Source organism: Buteo buteo, chromosome 21 (assembly GCF_964188355.1).
Source record: "Buteo buteo chromosome 21, bButBut1.hap1.1, whole genome shotgun sequence".
Taxonomy (NCBI): Eukaryota; Metazoa; Chordata; class Aves; order Accipitriformes; family Accipitridae; genus Buteo; species Buteo buteo.
In genome coordinates, this window is record NC_134191.1 from 17,793,663 (window position 1) to 17,809,724 (window position 16,062).

The window sequence follows — 16,062 nt, forward strand, 5'->3', positions numbered from 1 at the left end:
AGAGGTCAGGGCTGAGCCCTTCTCTGCTCATCTTGGCTCTCAGGAAGAGGACACAAGGGTGACAGCCAAGACACAAGCACAGGCAGAAGAGAAACGCAAAGACATTAACGGAAGAGTGAGGAGGTGGTTTGCCAGCGCCCAGCCTCCAGCAGCTCTGTGGGATGCCAGAGGCAAGCATAGGCAGAGCACAGAAACCCCGTGCCAGGCTCAGACCTCCCCCCAGGGGTGCCACACAGGCCAGCCACCCTCCCCTGCAGCCCACCACCCAACAGACAACACCCAGGGCTCCCGAGGAGGAGCTGCAAGCTGCAGAAGACATTTCTGCTGGTCCTCTCCAGCGACTGTAGCTACGGCACGAAGGGATACAAGGAGGTCTGGTCCTCCACCAGCCAGTGTCCATGCTGAAGCTGCGAGAAGGACACTCGGACCAAGGCACAGCACAGCGTACGGATGAAAGGAAGGGGGTGAGCGGAGCGCTGCGTCGAGGAGAGAGACTCCAGGATGAAGTCTCATCAAGGAAGAAGCAGAACCACAGAAAGGACAAGTAGCACTGGCAACTTATTCTTCATTCACCCACCGAGAAACAGAAATAGGATCATTTTTGGATGTATTTCTTTTGGAAATGAGCCAAACTGGCAACTAGAATCAAAGTCTTCAAAAAGTCTATACAAAGATGTATCATACAAAATGTACAGGAAAGTTCTCCAAAAAAAAAAACCAGACAGACAATACAACAAAAGGAGAGCAGAGACGGTGTGAAACCACAGCTAACAGGTCCTGCCCCTGCTCTGGAGGGCAGGAGCGGCATCTGGACAACACGCTCCAAACACAAAATACATTACACTATATACAAGACCGTATAAAGATCAGCATCCCCTTTGGTCTAACCAGGAGCTCTCCAGCATGAAGTTGGGGCAGTTTGAACAATCTGCTCATGGAAGTGTTACATGCCGAGAGGGGGAAAAAAAAAAGTCCAAGGGAATGAAATGGTCAACTCTAAACCATAACCAGAAAACAGCCAGGCCACCAAGGGTACAGAGTTTAACAGTCAATTCTGGCTAACAAGTGCTTTGTGGGCCAGAGCGCGTTACTCCATCTCCGTGAAGCGAGCGAACATGGCTTTCCGCACTGCGTCTTTGTACGAATCTGCAGTGGAGACACCGTAAGAGCTGCCCTTGGCTCCCAAGCCAGCTCCTCTCATTCGTACTTGGGCCTGCAAGGCAAGAGAGACACACTTCAGCTCTGCAGCGAGAGGCCACAGCACCACGCAAGACACCGTAGAAAAACTCATCAGTCCAGCCAGCTTCTCAACCTCCCCTGGGGATACCACACAGTCATAAACACTGACATCAAGAGATCAAGACTGCACACATCATTCCATGCTTGCTGGCTTCAGACCGCTCTGACCCCACCCCAACAGTAGCCGAAATGAAAGTGCACAGAACACAGTTCCCAGCAGCATAACCCAGAGCGCAGACAAACCCAGGAAAGCTAACAGCTGGGGGGAGGGAAGCCCACCCTAAGCAGCACTGGGGTATGCAGCTCGAGTCCAGGCCCACTGCCACACCACCTCAGGAGCAGACTTCTGAAGGAAGGAAGCACAGCCCTACTTGTCCGAGTCCCAGCTCTGCCCCAGCTCTAGCATCTGACAGGACAAACAGGAGCAGCAGCTAATATAAGCAGAGGCAGCTTTGCTGTGGATGGCAGTTTCTTCCACAAGAGATTTTCCCAGTGAGTGCTTTTGGATAAAAAACCAGAACGCACCAAACCTCACCAAGGAAGCATCCATCTCTACGTACCTCAATGGGTGCTGTGATGCCCTGACATTTTCTTCCCAAGCCTGAACCTTCCCTCCAGCCCATGGCCTGCAGCATCTTGTTGCCTATATTACTGTTGTCAAGGCCATCTTTGGTGGGCTGCTCATAATTACTGCAGGAAGAAGAGATGAGTTAACCTAATTGCTCATTGTGCATTGAAGCAATTGCTGAGGAGCTTTTGGATACATACACTGTGCCAGCGTCATACACCTTCTTGCGCTTTGGCTCAGGGGGCTCTGGGATGCCGTACTTCTCCCGCCTCTCAGCTGCTCTGTCTCTGTATTTCATCTGCACGAGGTAACCAGATTTAGTACTGATTAAAGACACTTTTGTTCATTTTTGAGCTATGGAAGTAAGCTAAACACCTGCTATTACAGAAAGCTGTCCACTACAGCCTGCTAAAACATGGCTTGACTACCACCACAGGAAGGAGAACCTCAAACTCCAGTCCCTGGAGCACAGCAGAACCTGCACTGGGGTTGGAAGCACCAAGCCCCAACACCTGCTGATTAGCTGTTCATTGCCACTCGAATATTCGTTTCTGGTCCCAGTCTGGCAGCCCTGAGCTGGAGGTGGAAGGACCCTCCCCTGCTAAGCAGTAGCTGTGGGATATGGAACACTTCTCTCCATGTAACAGGACAGCTCTGAACCTTGACCCAAGAAGGCGTTGGCTTACAAGGATTATCTCAAGTGACTTGTGTCAGGATAAGGAGAGCTCAACATATCATCTGTGCAGGTTTTCCATTAGCTACTCATCTGCTCAGCTCAACACTGACCTCTCTCTCACGCAGCTCCAAGGCTTCAAGCTCCTGCTCTGAAAGCTTTGATCTCCTATAGATATCCATGTTTTGCTGAAACAAGAAGAGATTCACATTAACAACATGAAACGCACAACAGCTCTTTTTACCCAAGTAGCTGATTTTTGGGAGAGCAACAATCCACCTGCAACTATTTTTGCTTTAAGAGGAACAGTCTTCCAAAGAGCAACATGCATCATGGCTTTGGTTTACACACTGAATTATGGAAACCAAGTACCTTCCTGACAGCATAGTGCAACTACCTTGTGCAAGTCAGACAGCTGCTGGTGCCGAATCAGAGCATCTTTGTTTGGGAACTGCCTTCTACACAGCAGACAAGCCATCTTCTTCCAGTCAGTCAGCTTCTCTTCCTCATTCTCCATTCTTTCCAGTAAGTCCTCATCATTGTCACTATCACCACTGTAGGCAGCCACAAGGCCACGCTGGAAAGGAAGGATGGTGTTAAGGGAGTGCAAGTGTCACCACAGTTCAGAGGAGAGCCCAGGAAGGGAACACAGAGGCTGTAGATGGGTTTATGGCACAGGAAGGGCATCACACTCTCATTACTGGGGATGAATGCAACTCAAAAGCACCACACATTACAGTGGCAGCAAGACTTAGCTCCCACTAGCCAAACAAAAATTTGAGTACAGTGTTTTTAGAAACCTCAAAACCTCAGTTAAGCTGTTGAGGCTAGAAGCAATCACAGCTTTTCTCAGTGTATCTCAGTTACCCAGTCTACTGCACTTGCACCGGACCACTGTAACCACCATAAACCTTTTACAGAGGATGCCATGGGAATCCAGGTTGGAAAGCAAGCATCTGCTAGACCTCCTTCAAAGTGCTTTACCAGTAACTTTTGGGAATACCTCTGTAAGGTGTCTCACACTCACCTTCAGTGGATTTTCATCGTCCCCATTTTTCATCACCTCTGGCAAGATCTGCTGTCTCTCAGACAAAGCTCCCTGGATGAGACAAGAAGGCCATGAGCACCGAGCTCTCTGCCATACCACACCCCGCTGCACACTATTGCCAGCACCTTCACCTTTTTCTCAAAGAGGGCAAAGCCTGCATCTGCAGCTGCTGACTCTTTCCGTTCCTCCTCCCTGGTGCTCAGCGGCTGGAAGCTGTTCTTGAAGTTCTCTTTCTGCTTGTTCAAACTCTTTGCCCAGCGCTCCATGTCTTTAGCAATCTGAAATGCAGAGTGGTTTGCTCAGACAGCTCCCCTCACAGTTATCAATCTCCTATGACACAGACTCAATCTTGCATACAGTTACCAGAACAAGTCAACCCACTACCTTTTATTTTTAAATCACAGGACACTGGATGTAGTGCAGCTGTTTCCCTGTATACAGTGTTCAAAGATACCGCAGCTTGTTTGCTTTACTGTATGAACCCTTATCAATCTAATCCTCTAAGTGACGGCTCAGTTATACTCCCACTGGTCCTGGCATGATTCCATATGCGTTCCTCCTATGCAGAGCTTATTTCTGCACTGAAGTCTTGCCAACTCCACCTCTTCTCAGTGCTCTACAATGTCTGCAAATTGCAGGCATGCACCCCATTGAATAACCTAGGATTTCCTTTGTCATGAAAAAGGAGAACTATTATACCATTCCACAGAAGGCTTTAGCCCAGTTACAATCCCATTTTGCCTTTTACCTGTTGAGCTGTTTTACTCTTAGGCTTCTCTTTCTTCTCCTTCACTTCTTTGGTGGTGGTTGTGGTAGCTGTTTGTTGGTATGTGATGCCTTCTGCAGCAGGCATGTAGGTCTCCTTTTCGCCATCCCAGTAAAGGTACTGCTGGGTTAAGGCATTGTAGTAATACTGCCAGAGAAAGAGAGTCAGACATTAAACACCTCATACAAGCTAAGCATCCAAGGGAGAACCCAAGCAAGCTTTCTGATTCAGACTACCACATCAAATGGGAAGGCATTTTGCAGAGTCCAAACAAGTTCTGCAGACTCCACAAAGGAGTCAAAAGGCATGAAGTGGCTCAAGCCTCTGTCTCTAAACACAGGCATTCTGCCCAACAGCACAATGGAGAACCTTTTGCCTCTCCCCAGAGACAACCCACCAAAGCCCAGAGCAGAGTGCACTTTGCTGGGCACTCTGCAACAAAATAGCTCAATTACAGTGCCTGTGACAAGTGCTAATCCTATATGGGCCAAACTGTGAGAAAAATAAAGGAAAGGAGAGAAAAGTGAAGGGCTACACCAGACCAAAGTTAAGTCCCAGCCCTAGGCAATCTGCTGAGAGTTATCTGCTACATTTGGTATTTTGTGCACTTCAGGAAGTTAATTTCACTCATATGATGAGAGATAGGGAACTAATGGACCTTAACAGTTAAGACAGGTAGGAAGAAAACTTGTGTTTACCTGGGAATTAGGATCATAGTAGAGCCCTGTTACAGGATCGTAGTAGTATCCTGAAGATTCATCATATTGGTAGGTGGAAGTGTCAGGGACAGCTGTAAAAAAATTAGTGTGGGACATGGTCATTCCAGTCAAATTCAGACAGGTATCTTTCTACATTTCAGGTAAAATTCTGAAATTATTAGCAGCCATGACAGTAGACATGCCTGTAAAGGGCTCATAATCACCCATGCATAATACACTCTCCAGGGACACCTTCACCACTGACATACAGTGATAGAGCACTCAGCCAAAGCCAAGTCTGTCTCTTGGTATACAGCGACAAGATATTTGTCTCCGAGAGCAACTCCCAATGGCTTACCGTACTTGGTTCCAGGGACTACGCCAGTCGGGGGAGCCGTTTGTGCCTGAGTACTAGTGGTAGGTGGTGCTGATTGTGTCTGAAAAAAATCCCAAACCAGGAACCTCAATTAGAAAATCTGTCACCAAGGCGTAAGAAAACAAGGACAGCGAGCCAAGCATGAACAGCCCACACCACGCATAAAACAGCTAGCTCCTCTTCACCAGTACACTTAGCACTCGCCTTTAACAAAGACCAAAACTATCACAGTAAAGAAATGGCAGATGACTTACAACCACAAGCACTGTGACTAACCCATGGACACTCAGCAGCTTTGCTGTACCACCCACTTTAAAGAGCACAGGCCACAGCTAAGCCAGGTATCCCACATAACCCTGGTACTGAAAGCAAGGGGTAATTAGCACTGTAATTACCGGAGAGTCAGGTGAGTTTGTCTGTTGATTATATAACTGAGGACTCTGGGACACAACTGCAGCTGTGGTGGTAGTGACCGGAGCTCCTGCCAACAAAGAGCAATAATGGATAAGCCAACTAATTTGTAAAACAGTATTTCATCTTTGGGCTAAAATTACTTTGTTTACAGTTTCAGCTCCTAATTCCAGCTCCAGCAGCCAAACAAGGCAATAAATGTTCAGAAGGAGACAGATACACAGTGGGTATTTTCTACCCAGACAAGGAATAGTTTCCTTTTCAGGAGGAAACATTCTGCTCCCAAAGTCAGTGATTCCTGGCCTCTGAGAGGTGCTAGCACTATAGATTTGTCTAAAGCTGCTCATACAGTTCTCATGAGTTCAAGGCTTTTGTCAATAGTCTGAAACAGAGGCTGCTCTCATCTTGCAGACTAGAGGTCCCACTTGAATGGATTTGTTATGGCTCTCTAGTAACATGTACTCATTCAGACATCCCAAGAGCAAAATGAGCCAAGTCTCCCTTTACCCAGCAAACAAACATAAAGGCTAAGGTAAAATACCACTATTGCAAAATTATCATTACAAACAACAGCATCTCCCACATGTCAGAAGTACTACCTGATATGGTAGCTGTGTCTGTGTCCAACACTCCTCCTTGATTTTGGTAGTACTGCTGATAATCCTGCGAGTACTGTGAAGGGGAATGAATGACAATGCAAGATGAGCAGATGCCCACATTACAACAACCTACCAGTTAGAGCACAACCGCCACTACTAACCTGAGCATACTGTGTGTAGCCATCCTGTCCTGACTGGAGGTAGCTGTAGTCAAGGGTGCTGCCTTCTCCAGTCTGTGGCTGAAATTCAAGCAGGTAATTTTTGTCAGCGACAGATAAGTTACTGCGTTTAAGAATTTCAACACTGCTTAGGCTCCAGCCTAACTGTCAGAGCAGATCTGTCACAGCAGCTTTGGTCAGTTCAACCAAGCAAGTGGGCAGCAGTGAAATAATATGCACTATGTTTTCATCTTCAGGAAAGCACAACTAAGAGCAACAGCCTCCAAATCATACCTGAGTGGATGACCACTGAGCTGCAGCAATGGCTGTACTTGCCACAGAAAAGGCGCTGACTCTGTTACCATCTGGGAGAAGCAAGTCTCTGTAACCACAAAAATCATGCATCTAAGTAAGTATTGCTTTTTTTCTGAACTGTCTCTCTAGGCAAGGAAGTTGAGTCTGCCCTTACACGTGGATTTCTTGGCAGTTACAAAACATTCTGATTGTAATGAATGAGCCAAAGCACTGTTTGGCAAGTAAAGGAACTTTAGGTTCATTGTTATACAGTCAATAACAAGTCACTAGATCTCCAAGGAAACTAGCATACTGTGTACACAAGTAGTTACAATGTTATCTTCAGAGGACTGGAAATAGGGGTGGTAGGAAACACTGCTTTCACTCTCCTCATGCACAGTGAAGAGCAGGATGCACGCAACAACACCGAAGGGAAGCAAAACTTTGGAGTGACAGTAATCTTAATAAACGTCTGGGTGACAACAATAAATCTCTAATATAAATGCGGGGGCGAGGGGAGATAAAAAAATAATAATCAACTGCTACCGCAACTCACTTTCTGGCACTCTTTGCAAAGTCAACACCAATTGTTTTGCCATCAATTTTTAATGGTGGCTGAAGACTTTGTAAAATCTGCAGCAGTTGAGAAGCATCCTACAACAAGAAATACTCATTATTACGAAAGGCAGGTTACTGAGGATTCAAAAGTTCCCAAAGCTCCAGCTTTTCACATACAGCCACTGAAAGTAGCTAAAGCTGCAAGAACACCTACATCTCCTCATACTATATGCACGTAGAAGAGCAAAATGCAACCAATCACAGCCCACGTGCAAATAGTGCAGGTTTCCCTGGACCACTGAGTATTAAACATCTTCTAAAATCTTAGCTTTATCAAGCAGATGTTTGCCCCAAATGACTCCAAAATGGCAGTCAGCAGAGACTGAGATCAGGCACCTGTTTTGATCCAACCGTTCCACTCTGCCTAAAGTAGGTTCCAAACAGATCACGTTGCTGATGGAGTTTGGTATATGCAGGAACAGAGATTTCACCACCCTTCAGGGACCCTGTCCCAGTTTTAACCTCCCTCACAGTTAAGAGGTTTTCCTTGTACCTCACTGCAATTTCCCATGTTTCAATTTATGGCTGTTGCCTACTGTACTATCCCTCTGTAGCCTCCAGAACAGTATGTCTCTGCTGTCCCTACACCCTCCCACTGGATGCTGCAGAGAGCAGCAAGATCCCTCTCCTCCCCCTTCTGAAGGTGGAAGAAGCCAAATTCTGTGCACCTTCTCCCACATTATATGCCCCAGCCCTTAACTTTTGTGATCAAAATACAATCCCAGACCATTGCTTTTGCAATCCAAGCATGAAGAACAGCACTCTGCTACAAAAATAGCTTTCCGATGTGCTCCAACATCCTACCACCTTCCTTCCAAACTGCAGCCAATAATGAAAGGCTTTGACACACTGAGTGTCAATTAACCCTTGGTGACCTGAGACGGTCCTTCAGACAGCTCAAAGGCTCTAAACGCTTCAGCTACAGAAGCACATTAACAAGCTGTTTCTCTCCAGCACATCAGTAAGGCCCTCACCATGGCAGAAGACAGCTGCACAAACGCAAAGCCTCTATTTTGCTGAGTCTGCTTGTCTTTGATAAGACGAATATTATTGACTGCCAGTGATGCATACGGAGACAAGGCAGTCATGATGGATTCCACTACTGTGTGAGGAGCAATGTTTCGGAGAATGATGGCTGAGGAGAAAAGAAAGTATGACATTAGCTGTGCACATAACAGCTTTCCAGAGTACTTCAAGTTCTTCAGTGGGCAGTCTGAGGTACAGGAACGATTTTAGTACTTGTGTTTACATTTCACATTATACAGTAAGTCAAAGATAACTTACTATCACAGTAATAATCCACAGACTGAACGGCTTCTGCTGCTCCAGGTGGTACCTCCTGTTCCGAATCTTCATAGGAAGAGGAAAATATTTTAGTCACAATACGGCTCATTCACTCAAACTCAGCATTTCACAAGCCAGCCTAGGACCTACAGTAAACTTTTCTACAAAGGGCAGAAAGTTTCCCACAAAATCAAACGCAGCCAGAGATCAATGTAACGTACCAAATTTGTCCGCTCCACAGCGGAAGCATTTTAGCCTCCTTCGGAAGTTGTAAAGGCAGCACTATGAGGAACAAGAGAAGCCCAGTAAGAATTTGGGTAATTTTTAACAATACTGGCATTTGCAAAAACTAGACATTCAAAGTAACACAACAAAGCTAAATCCACCAGAATAATCAAGAACAGCAAAAGCCACCCTTGTCTGTACCACAGCTGCTTTTCAGAACATTCCAGCTACCTTTTCCCTAGTCCTCCTGAATTATTTAGTTATTTTAACTGTATGGTTTTCAATTTACAATCCCAGGCATAGTAATTACTTTAAAAAGCACAATGCTAAAATGAAAACACAGCCTGGAAAACAAGTTATCTTTATGGGCAAAAAGCGTAAAGCCCAACAAAACAGCCTGGTCTTCACCTTACTAAATCATCTCCACTTGGGGGGCGGTGTGTATGTGTCAAACAAAGAGCACAGAGCAGTATGTAGCAGATCAGCAGGAAGTCAACATTAGACTGCTCATCACCTAACGACTTCATATTCTAGTATAGCTCACTGCCCAATTTCTGTGCCTTCTGGGGCAACACCTCTGTCTCTCCGTCTACTCTACCACCAGAGCTACAAAACCTTTTAATTCCTGAGTCTTACTTATTCCTATGATGTCACACAGACCAGCAGTACAAGTGGATCTGAATCGTGTATCACTTTGTTCAAACCACTGAGCTGGTGAAGAGCGCCGAAGCAAAGACAAACTCCCTCTGGTAAAAACATGCACTATACCTTGTTGCAAAGCCAGTCCTCAAATTTAGGCCTGGGGTTGCTGTAGTGCATCGCAATCTGCTTCCCTTGAATCACCAGCTTTTTCTGCAAAAAAAGTGGTTTCAATTATTCCTGTATCGAGGCACATATGTCCATTTTCCCATGGCAGAGCACCCTTCGGAGGAATCAGTGCTCCTGAATTAAATGGACAACATATGGGGAGGATGTGGAGGACAACCACCGCCACCTACACCCTGCCCATCCAATCCTGCAGAGAGGAGGACGAGGGCAGTAAGAGAATGGGATGTGGAGCAAAGATAAACGGAATCAGGGAGTGTTGAAAAAGCTGGCAAACACTAAACGCTGACATGGAACCACAAAGTGTCTCGAAGGAGACAAAGTCCTAACCTGCTGTGTTCAGGACTAACACGTTTTTTGGAGTCTCTTTGCCCCCACATTTCTATTCACTTCTGGTATAGCACTGAGCGACTTTTTAAACATGTCCTTAGGTGACTGCTTCGCTTCTTCCCCTACTCCAAATACCCCAGACCTCTTAACAACCACATTTGGATTACTTTTCCAAGTACTTTCTTCAGAAATGTCCCTTTGAAAATACAGTAATTCCTCCCAAAGGGACCCTGCTTAGACTTCTTGGAGGCTGGATTACAAGTGCCATCAACTGAAATGTAACTCAGAATGGTCTCCTTTGACTAATGCATCAGTTCAATTGGAAGCCTGCACGAGAGGTTTGTGTTCTTCATTCAGGCAGGAGCTCTCCAAAATGAGTAACTAGACTGCAAGTAAGCTTCTCCAGGGGTAGGAAAAGTTCATAATGCTTTCAGCATGTCCTCTCACTCTGAGTTTAGAGGAGTTAGGAATTTACATCTATTTAAGAAGCCTTGACTCTCAGCCTCACACTTTGCCAAGTGTGGGTATGCAGAATGCCCTTTCAAAATATGGCCATCACACACTTTAGTCAAACAGGTGGAAGTATGACTGTGGAAGCACGTATTAGAGGCCAAACCCCAGACATTTTAATAGAAGAGCTATTTTTTATAGCAGGTTGGCTTACTGCAGAGGTACCACATAAGTGCCAGGACCGGTGGCTTCTCTGATAACAGGGTCTGACATAGATCTAGCACGTAGCATGAACAAGGCTCTCACATTCTGCACAACTAAATAGGGCAAAGCCATTTCTCCTACCGGCAGGAGGGAGGGTTGGAGGGCCCAGCACTCACTGGATATGCACACATAGAAACAAAGCTGCTGGCATAGTTGCAATACATCATTCTTTCATCTAACAGTCAGCAACCGGGCTGCTGGGGAGATTCTACGTTTTCCCTACTACTAGGGTGGCTGGTTACCGGAGTGAATTTGAGTATCTTTCAATAAATTATGCATCAGTACAGCTTTGTATATATTAAAATTATCTCATTTCTGAAAATATGCTCAGCACTAATTCGATATAAATCTTCCCACTGTATCCACCAACCCTACTGAGCAGCATGTCAGGAAAACAAAATTTGAACGCTGCTCTCTGGCTGGGGAAATCACCCGTTATATGGGGCACGCAAAACCCTATTGCAGCATAAGGCACACAACAACTTCCATCTGCTGGAACTAACCACCTATGAATGCCATTACGGTGCCATTTCTTTATGCATAACACCAACAGAGCAGAATAGCATTCCTCATGCTGCCCAGGGACCTTCACATCAAATACTTGGTTGCAAAAAAATAAATCCCTTGATACACTTTGCTCACTTTGAGAGTATTTTTAAGTTCTGTTGTTGAAACAGATTATGAATATTCAAAAAGGAGCAAAAGCAAGTGAAACTGTTTGCAGTGCAACAGGAAAAATCTCATTGGAAAAGAAATTAGAGGACTCATCGCATTTTGGCTCCTTATCAAGTCATACTCCAAAGCCAAAATATACAGCATAACATATGTGAGACCCCACTCTACCAAATGCAGTTGGAATAAAGATACTTTTCCTCTAGAAGAGCCAGTTCTCCCTCTTTAACTGGGGGAACATACTATTGCCATGAACTGACACTTCTCTTTCAGGATTAATACCAATGTAATGCCGAGATTTGGTGCTTTCTCTGGCAACAGAGAAGGAAACACCAGGTGGAAATAAGTTAGGAATTTCTAAGGACTACCTGCTAAACCTTCATGAGCCAATTAAATCGAAACCAAGTCATTTACAACAATGGCAAGTTTTACCGGGGAGTGCTCAAAATAGCCAATTTTCTCTTCTAATTTTACCTGATATTTTGTCCTACTGTTACAGATTTTAATATATACAAAGCTTTTATTCTTTTAAATCACTGTTATGGAACAAACCACTCCTTCCATCTTTTTTTTTCCCTTTTTTTTTTTTAAACTGTACAGACTTGTTCCATTTTCAGGAATATCTAGACTTGGTGAGTGAAGCAACCTGATTGGCTTCCATCCAGCTGGTAGCATCTTGAAAGTGATAAAACTCCACGAAGGCGAAACCACGGCTTACACCTAGAGACAGCATTCAGATATAGACGGGATACTTGTGTTAGTCAGTTCCTTTAAAACAGGTGAATCTCTCTCCAACTGCTTCATTACTTCATGACAAAGCAGCTTTACAAATGCGACGTCAACTGCTGGGATCTGCTCGTTATTTTGCCATGGCAAGGAACCAAGCTCCCTTAACTGGCTACATTTCACTCGATTTGAATCCATGTTTAAAGGTAACCATGCAACAGACTACAAACTATTAAATGGGTTTATACTAGTATTACTTACCAATACCTGTTAACAAAAACCCCTGTAGACAGACTTCTTTTAACATGTTGACCAGCTATCTAAAAGTCTTCCAAAAAGCCACATTCCTTAGCCATGGCAAACCTTTTATTTTTTTTTTTTTATTGCATGTGCTTGCAGTTTGGGGACAATTCTGGATACTCTTTTGGGCTGGGGAAGAGGAAGGTGATGTCAAAAACTGGATTAAGAGCTCTCACCTGTCTTTCTTTTCATCAGCCTCACGTCTGCAGGCTGAGGACCTTCAAAGGACTCAATAAGCTCGCGAATCTGCGTGAGATTTTAATCAGACAGTTAAATTTTCACATCTTGGCAGACAGCTAGTACAGTCACAAAAGCAACCTACCTTACAGTACATGGAAGAGGTACACAGAAATACAACGTTCTCAACACTATCTCAAGAGAAAAAGAAAACCTTTACAGAGAACCCAACAGGAGACTGACAAGCACCAGAGAACCCACACAGTCTTTTGCTACGCTAAACCAACTGTCACCTTCACTTGGGCCACAGAATCATCCAGAATCTGAATCCCTACGATCTTGTGTGCCAAGGTTATTTGTGCAAGATTTGGCAAATACTGTGCTTGCTCCCAAGTTTTTATAAAGAACACTGCTAGCATCCCTCTCCCTGCATATCTAAATAGCTCTGGCTCCTAACAAAGGAAAACAAGATGACTATACTATGAGGCTCCATGATGTATGTATTCTTAAGCCTCACGCTACAGTACTCATGCTCTAACAGTTCCCCTTCTGTTTTCAGGAGATTAGATTTGTGAAGAAAGTATCATCACAGAAAAAGCTGAAGAGACATCAGTTCTTCAGCCATAACCAAGCTGCTTAAGTTGTGGCACAGGCTATATAAGTTACTGTGGAGAGGCATATAGGAAAAATTAACAAGTTTTTTAATGTCAGACCAGAAGACAAAAGGAGGTTCTTCAGCAGCTCTTACAGAATTCAAACTACATTACATACAACAGGGTTGCTCAGCAGACTCAAAACTGATCTAAAGCTGCCTGTTTACATGCTGACTGGAACAGACATCTTCAGTGCAAGTAGCTTTTTCTCAGTAAAAAGGTGGAAAAAGCTGGAAAAGTACGTACACAGTCCTAAGTGTCAAAGTAATGTTAACAAAACAACTAGTAGTTCCAAGATGCATCATCCACGCTCTAAAGATGAGTCCAGTATTAAACTTTCCCATAAATTATGCTGCAGTGATTTACACAACTGTAGAGCTATAACATTAATAACTCAGCAAAAACTGTTCTGAAGTGTTCTGCGTAATGTCTAACTAGGTTGTCTCATTTGGATGTGGGAGCCTACACTTTATCAAGCACTTATGAAAATATTAGACCAGCACACGAAGACTAAAAAGAACACTCAGTATTAGGAGAGTAGTGAATAATCAAGAAAAGAAAAGGCAAAAAAAAATTCCACTGCAGATATGGTGCAAAAAGGATTCTCCATGTTAGCAATCAATGCACAAAGATCTCAGAGCCAGAGGCGGAGTCTGCCTGAAAACAAACTGGAATAGCTCGGCTTTTATGGGGTTCCCCCTCACCCCTCAGATTAACACTTGTGGGCTTGTATCTTGGTAATCAAAATAATTCAGCAAGGAAGAAAAAAATTTAAAAATAATAAAAAAAAGAAAGCTCAAGGTTGATCACCTTCAACATCTTTCTATTTAAGAAGTTAGATAACCATGTACCAAGCTCATTTGTACGTGCTCCCGTCAGCTCCACAGCAGCCATTTTGTGACTTCCACAGCTGTACCCACACAAAGCAGCTTTGTGCAGGGCATATTCAGCTGAGGAGCTCGGTGTCTGTGTTTAACCCCACCAGTCAGAACTTCTGGCCCCAGTAAAGACCTGGAAAAATTCAAGTACCTCCTCTCTGTCTCTCTCCCCCTCCCCTCTCGGGGGTGGGGGTGGGGCAGGTGGGGGAGAAGAAGAAAAAAAATCTGCCTCTTCCCTCCAATACAGAAAGGAGTAGGTAGTTTAAAATCCACTCTTAGGGAAAACATCCAAACATGCATGAAAAAAGACCATTCACAGATTGTTCCCTTTGAAAGAAACTGGTTAACATTCAACTGACCTCTGTTACTTAACAGTCGACAATTTAAAGCCTTTTAGGATTCAAAATGGCAGCGTGACCAACACGGTGGAGAGGGGGCCACCATGATGCAGCTTTCAACAAAATGGCAGCAGCGACTACCACACAGACCGGCCAACACAAAGCCACAGACTTCCCAAAGTGCAAGAAAAGCAAACCCCCTCCCTGGCTACTTACATCGTTCTCTGTAACCGTGATGGGAAGGCCACGTAACATGATGGTTTTACTTTCTTTCTCATCGTTAATGTCGTTCCTGTAGTCATGCTCTCCATAGTCGCCATCGGAATGGTATCCATCTTCTGATTTGTCACTGTTCCTGCGCTCCCGTTCCCTCTGAGAAGCCAGCGCCCAGAATTAACCACCGCAATTTCTAGCGGTGTTTCCCCGCAATGCCATAAAAACAAACCGTAACCAAAACACCAACTCCCCATACGACCATCTTAGGTTTGGTCCTGACGGCCGCAGGCAGAACACCAAGCTCAACCCCCCCCCGCCCCTTCACCCTAGCGAACCCCCAGGATTCCAATCCTGGTACCGGGGACAGGGCTCCCCGGCCCTAGGAGGGCTCGTACCGGGACCCCAGGCTGGGGCGAGGCCACCAGCGGCCGCCCTGGCCCCATCCCTCCCCCCGGCACGGCCAGAGCTGCCCCGTGCTGCACCGTTCAAGGGTCCGGCCCGGCTCACCTCAGGGCTATCATAATCGCGGCTATCGTAGTCTCTGTCATAGTCTCGGCTGTCGTAGTCTCGGCTGTCGCGACTGTCGTAGTCTCGGCAATCCCGGCTGTCGTAGTCCCGGCAATCGTAGTCTCGGCTGTCACGGCTGTCGTAGTCCCGGCAATCACGGCTATCGTAGTCCCGGCAGTCCCGGCTGTCGCGACTGTCGTAGTCCCGGCAGTCCCGGCTGTCGCGACTGTCGTAGTCCCGGCTATCGTAGTCCCGGCAGTCTCGGCTATCACGGCTGTCATAGTCTCGGCTGTCGTAGTCGCGGCTATCATAGTCGCGGTAATCATCGTAGCGGTCACCGCGGCGCTCCTCACTGGACCTCTTATAGTCAGAGTCCCTGCGCCGGCTCCGTGACTCCCGCTCATCACGGTCCTCCCTCTCCACGATGGAGCCGTAGCGGCCGCTCCGCTCCGTCCTGCTCACGCTGCGGGGCACACCGGGCCGAGCTCAGAAAGAGAAGAGCTCGCAGCGACCCCCACCATCGCCCACCCCGCGGGGCCGACCGCCCCCTCCCCTCTCCCCCCCCCTCCTCGCCCTCCCCCCCACGCTCACCGCTTGTCCGAGCCCATGACGCTGTCCACGATCCGCAAGCACTCAGCGCAGCGCTAGCCGCCACCCCGGGGCGCCGAACACACGCACGCAACCCCTCACTCCCTCGCCACAAAATGGCGCCGAGGTGACTGGCCGTCTTCTACCCAGGAGGCACCGCGCCCGCCGCCTGGAAGTTTCC

General features: G+C 46.2%; 1 protein-coding gene across 1 annotated transcript; it reads right to left on the reverse strand.

Moving 5' to 3' along the window:
* Positions 1-545: 545 nt before the first annotated feature.
* RBM5 (RNA binding motif protein 5) lies at positions 546-16,036 on the reverse strand. Its single transcript, XM_075053128.1, has 24 exons — positions 15,885-16,036; positions 15,294-15,756; positions 14,787-14,942; positions 12,701-12,770; positions 12,145-12,218; positions 9,726-9,809; positions 8,954-9,014; positions 8,733-8,798; positions 8,423-8,583; positions 7,387-7,484; positions 6,831-6,918; positions 6,540-6,617; positions 6,379-6,451; positions 5,764-5,849; positions 5,351-5,429; positions 4,993-5,084; positions 4,277-4,441; positions 3,660-3,806; positions 3,508-3,579; positions 2,878-3,057; positions 2,594-2,668; positions 2,008-2,105; positions 1,800-1,929; positions 546-1,213 (listed from the first exon to the last, which is right to left on the reverse strand). Exons 1-24 carry the CDS (start codon positions 15,899-15,901, stop codon positions 1,088-1,090), a joined length of 2,739 nt encoding a protein of 912 aa, XP_074909229.1. The 5' UTR covers positions 15,902-16,036; the 3' UTR covers positions 546-1,087.
* Between the last annotated feature and the right edge of the window lie 26 nt (positions 16,037-16,062).

Coding starts and splice junctions, on each gene's coding strand:
- RBM5 (XM_075053128.1), bottom strand. Junction 14,943..15,293: donor GCGATTATGATAGCCCTGAG/GTGAGCCGGGCC, acceptor CTGGCTTCTCAG/AGGGAACGGGAGCGCAGGAA. Junction 12,219..12,700: donor GCTGATGAAAAGAAAGACAG/GTGAGAGCTCTT, acceptor TGCTGTCTCTAG/GTGTAAGCCGTGGTTTCGCC.